Here is a 5,042-nt window from a genome sequence, read left to right as displayed (position 1 = left end):
CAGTGAGAGGCGGCGCTTCCCCACCGCGGGCGGGCTGTCGGGGCACACGGTTTGGCAGGCGGTGGCCACGAAGGGGCTGCCCAGCGACGTGGTCATCCTCACCATGTGGTCCAGCACGCCGTCCTCCTCGGGGTTCCGCGGGATGTTGAAGGTGAAGATGGACCTGATCTTCTCCGAGAGCCTCTTGCTCCTGGATTTGGGGCTCAGGGCTTTGGCCACCAGCTCGGCCAGCAGTGGCCACTCGGGCTGGTAGTGGGCTGTGAACTGCTCGGCGCGCGGGCGCCGCAGGAGGCTCCGGATGCGCACCGTGGTCTCGAAGCGGCCGGTGAAGGTCGCCCATTCCCTGGCTGTCTTCCCCTTGACGGCATCCACGGCCTGCAGGTCAGCTCCTGGGGACAGCAGAGAGCACACTCAGCGTCCCAGAGGAGATGTGATTGCCACACCCAGGGTCCCAGAGGAGATGTGATTAACACACCAAGGGTCCCCGAGATGTGATTAACACACCAAGGGTCCCAGAGGATGTGATTGGCACAGCCAGGGTCCCTGAGATGTGATTGGCACAGCCAGGGTCTCTGGGGGATGTGATTGGCACACCCAGGGTCTCTGGGAGATGTGATTGGCACACCCAGGGTCCCAGAGGAGATGTGATCCCATTGGAGATGTGATTGGCACACCCGGGGTCCCAGAGATGTGATTAGCCCACCCAAGGTCTCAGAGGAGATGTGATTAGCACACCAGGATTCCAGAGATGTGATTGGCCCACCCAGGGTCCCAGAGATGTGATTAGCACACCCAGGGTCTCTGGGGAATGTGATTGGCACAGCCAGGGTCCCAGAGGAGATGTGATCCCATAGGAGATGTGATTAACACACCCAGGATCCCAGAGGAGATGTGATTAGCACACTCAGGGTACCAGAGGTGTGATTAGCACACCAAGAGTCCCAGAGGAACTGTGATTGCCACACCCAGGGTCCCAGAGATGTGATTAGCACACTCAGCGTCCCAGAGATGTGATTGGCGCACCCAGGGTCCCAGAGGAGATGTGATTAACACACCCAAGGTCTCAGAGGAGATGTGATTAGCACACCAGGATCCCAGAGATGTGATTAGCCCACCCAGGGTCCCAGAGATGTGATTGGCACACCCAGGGTCTCTGGGGGATGTGATTAACACACCCAGGGTCCCAGAGGATGTGTGATTGCCACACCAAGGGTCCCAGAGATGTGATTGGCACACCAGGATCCCAGAGCAGATGTGATTAACACCCCAAGGGTCCCAGAGGAGATGTGACCCCAGAGGAGATGCGATTAGCACCTCCAGGGTCCCAGAGGATCTGTGATTGCCACCCCCAGGGTCTCTGGGGACGCCCACCTGCCAGGAGCAGGGCGGTGACGCAGTCCTGCCGCCCCTGCACCGCCGCCTTCATCAGCGCCGTCAGCCCCCGCGGGTCCCTCTGGTCCACCTCGAGGGCAGGGTAGTAATTCAGGAGGTAGTTGACAATGGTGATGTGTCCTTGAGAGCCAGAGAGAAGCTGTGTTAGGGTTCCCACAGTCACCAGGGGACCACGGCTGGACGGAGAATTCGGCAGCTGCATTCCATGGGGGTGAAGGTGTGGGGGATCAGGATTGAAAGGGTTTGGGTCTGTTTGGGTCCATTTTGGTTTGTGTCCACTTTGGTTTGTGTCCATTTTGGTTTGTGTCCACTTTGGTTTGGGTCTGTTTTGGTTTGGGTTCATTTTGGTTTGGGGCCATTTTGGTTTGGGTCTGTTTTGGTTTGGGTCTATTTGGTTTGGATCTACTTTGGTTTGGGTCCATTTTGATTTGGGTTTATTTTGGTTTGGGTCCATTTTGGTTTGGGTCTGTTTCAGTTTGGGGCCATTTTGGTTTGGGTCCACTTTGGTTTGGGTCCGTTTTGGTTTGGGTTTATTTTGGGTTTTGTCCATTTTGGTTTGGGTTTATTTTGGTTTGGGCATGGAGGGAACAGCGATGATGAACCAGCTGCTTTAGTGGAGAACACAGGAAAGACTCAAAAAATGGGAAAAAACCCCAGAAAATGATGAATTCTAGCAAGGATACAATGGGAATAGAGGGTGATCCTCTCTTTGGGACCCTTCTCCTTCCACTCCTGGCAAATCAAGGGGAGGGAGCCAGGCTGGAGGTTTGGGCTCAGAGCCTTTTGGCAGGTAAATAAATCCCTGTGGCTCCTGGGGCACAGGGGCAGCTCCAGCCCAGCTCTGCCACTCGACCCAGCACCACTGCAGGAATCTCCATTTCCTCACCATTTTAAAAGCAGAGCTGAACCCCAAACGTAGCTGATGTCACACATCCCTTGGGAGCACAAAAAACCCTTTTGGGGTTTTTGGGGGAAGCACAGGGCATCCCATCCCTTCCTGAGGGTGCTGACCTGCCTGGGCAGCCATCATGAGGGCCGTGTTGCCATCGTTGTCCTGCTGGTTGATGTTGATGTAGGGACACTTCTGCAGCAGCGGCACGATGTCCACAAAGCCCTTGCAGCAGGCGACCATCAGCGCGTTCTGGAGAGGGGACAGCACTCAGCACCCCGGTCCCACCATGGGGATCCCACGGCCATTCCGAACTGTCCCCCCACCCAAACCAGGCCGGAGCTGGATGGGAGGGCAGACAAGGTTCTGCTCCAAGGATTGGGTCAATCCCAGGAGATCCATCCCACCTTCCTGTCCCACCTGCTTTAGCCTTCAGGATTTGCCTGCTCCTGGAAAATCCTCATTCTGCTTCACGGTTTGAATCAAACCCAGGAGATCCATCCCTCCCTCCTGCCCCACCTACTTTAGCCTCAGGATTTGCCCGCTTCTAGAAAATCTTCATTCTGCTCCATGGTTTGGATCAAACCCAGGAGATCCATCCCTCCCTCCTGCCCCACCTGCTTTAGCCTTCAGGATTTGCCTTCTCCTGGAAAAACCTCCTTCTGCTCCAAGGATTGGATCAATCTCAGGAGACCCATCCCACCCAGGCGTCTCCTTCCCTCCTACTCTAGCAGTCCCCAACCTCCAGGATGTGCTTGCTCCTGGAAAATCCTCATTCATCTCCAAGGTTTGGATCAGTCCTAGGAGACCCATCCCATCCAGGCCTCTTTCTTCTGCTTTAGTAGACCCCGGCCTTCAAGAATTGCCTTCTCCTGGAAAACTCTCCTTCAGCTCCAAGGATTGGATCAATGCAGGAGATCCATCCCACCCTCCTGCCTCACCTGCTTCATCAACCCCCAGCCTTCAGGATTTGCCTTCTCCTGGAAAACTCTCCTTCAGCTCCAAGGATTGGATCAATCCAGGAGATCCACCCCCCCCCCCTGCCTCTCCTGCTTCATCAACCCCCAGCCTTCAGGATTTGCCTTCTCCTGGAAAACTCTCCTTCAGCTCCAAGGATTGGATCAATCCAGGAGATCCACCCCCCCCCCCTGCCTCTCCTGCTTCATCAACCCCCAGCCTTCAGGATTTGCCTTCTCCTGGAAAACTCTCCTTCAGCTCCAAGGATTGGATCAATCCAGGAGATCCACCCCCCCCCCCTGCCTCTCCTGCTTCATCAACCCCCAGCCTTCAGGATTTGCCTTCTCCTGGAAAACTCTCCTTCAGCTCCAAGGATTGGATCAATCCAGGAGATCCACCCCCCCCCCCTGCCTCTCCTGCTTCATCAACCCCCAGCCTTCAGGATTTGCCTTCTCCTGGAAAACTCTCCTTCAGCTCCAAGGATTGGATCAATCCAGGAGATCCACCCCCCCCCCCTGCCTCTCCTGCTTCATCAACCCCCAGCCTTCAGGATTTGCCTTCTCCTGGAAAACTCTCCTTCAGCTCCAAGGATTGGATCAATCCCAGGAGACCCAACCCACCCAGGCGTCTCCTACCCTCTTGCTCTAGCAGCCCCCAGCCTCCAGGATTTCCCTGAAAACCCTGGTTCAGCCCTGCAGGGTCCCTCCCCACCTTCCCCAGGTGCTCACCCTCCCGTTGATGTCCAGCTCCGTGGCCTCGCTCCGGCTCACCCCACGCTCCAGCCTCTCCCACACCAGCTTGGCATCATTCCTGGCACAGCACTGGTACAGGCTGAGGAACCCATCCCCACCAGCCTCGGGGGACACCTCATAGCAGGGGTACACCGAGTCATCAGAGAAGATGCTGCTGCTGTCCGAGGGCTCCGAGGATCCTGAGGATGCCTCTTCCTCCTCCTCCTCCTCCTCCTCATAGTGCAGCTCCGGGTCAGAGGCATCCAGGCTGGCACTGGGAGCTGCAGCAGGTTCTGCTCCACTGCAGGCATCTGTCATCCGGCCCAGCCCTGCCCGGGTGGCCGCGGTAGCACTCGGGGCTGTCGCTGCCCTGTGCAGGCACAGAGGGGCTGTCAGCAGCTGGAATGGCACGGTTTGCCTCACATTCCCCGGGTTTCTCCCTGTCGATTTCTTCCCCACGTGTGTCAGCCGCCTCTCCCTCTCCCTCCCTCCGTCCCCCTCCATTTTGGTTCGGGTTTATTTTGGTTGGGTCCATTTTGGTTTGGCTCTGCTTTGGTTTGGGTCCATTTTGGTTCGGGTCTATTTTGGTTTGGCTCCATTTTCGTTTGGCTCCATTTTGGTTTGGGTTTATTTTGATTTGGGTCTCTTTTGGTTTGAGTCCGTTTTGGTTTGGGTCTGTTTTGATTTGGGTCCATTTTGGTTTGGCTCCATTTTAGTTAGGGTGTATTTGGGTTTGGAGCCATTTTGGTTTGGGTCCATTTTGGTTTGGCTCCATTTTGGTTTTGCTCTACTTTGGTTTGGCTCCATTTTGACAGACAGCCCCTCCCAGCACTGTCAGTCCATCCGGGAATTCCAGAAGTGACTGGCAAAATTCAAAAGGTGCTTTCCACCCCTGGAGGACATTGGGCCATCCAGGTCTCCTTTGTCCCTTTGTCCCTGCTTGGTGGCCCCCTGCCCCTTCCCTGCCCCTCTCCCCGGGGTTCAAAGGAACAGCAACCATGGGGTCAGGGAGTTCTGTTGGAGTTGTTGCTGGATTCAGGGGCCTGTGGGCCAGAATAAAGCTCTGGATCCAA

At 56.1% G+C, this 5,042-nt stretch overlaps 1 protein-coding gene across 1 annotated transcript in view; it reads right to left on the bottom strand.

Moving 5' to 3' along the window:
* Positions 1-4,287, bottom strand: part of ANKRD33 (ankyrin repeat domain 33) — a gene marked incomplete at its 3' end in the record, with an annotated part of 4,642 nt that extends 355 nt beyond the window's left edge. The window contains 4 exon segments of the mRNA XM_031064556.1: positions 2-389; positions 1,372-1,512; positions 2,404-2,533; positions 3,967-4,287. Of these exon segments, the coding sequence (XP_030920416.1) occupies positions 2-389; positions 1,372-1,512; positions 2,404-2,533; positions 3,967-4,287 (980 nt within the window).
* Between the last annotated feature and the right edge of the window lie 755 nt (positions 4,288-5,042).

This window comes from Geospiza fortis, unplaced genomic scaffold, assembly GCF_000277835.1.
Source record: "Geospiza fortis unplaced genomic scaffold, GeoFor_1.0 scaffold599, whole genome shotgun sequence".
NCBI lineage: Eukaryota > Metazoa > Chordata > Aves > Passeriformes > Thraupidae > Geospiza > Geospiza fortis.
Note: the sequence above shows the minus strand (reverse complement) of the source record. Positions and strands in the feature narration are given on the sequence as shown.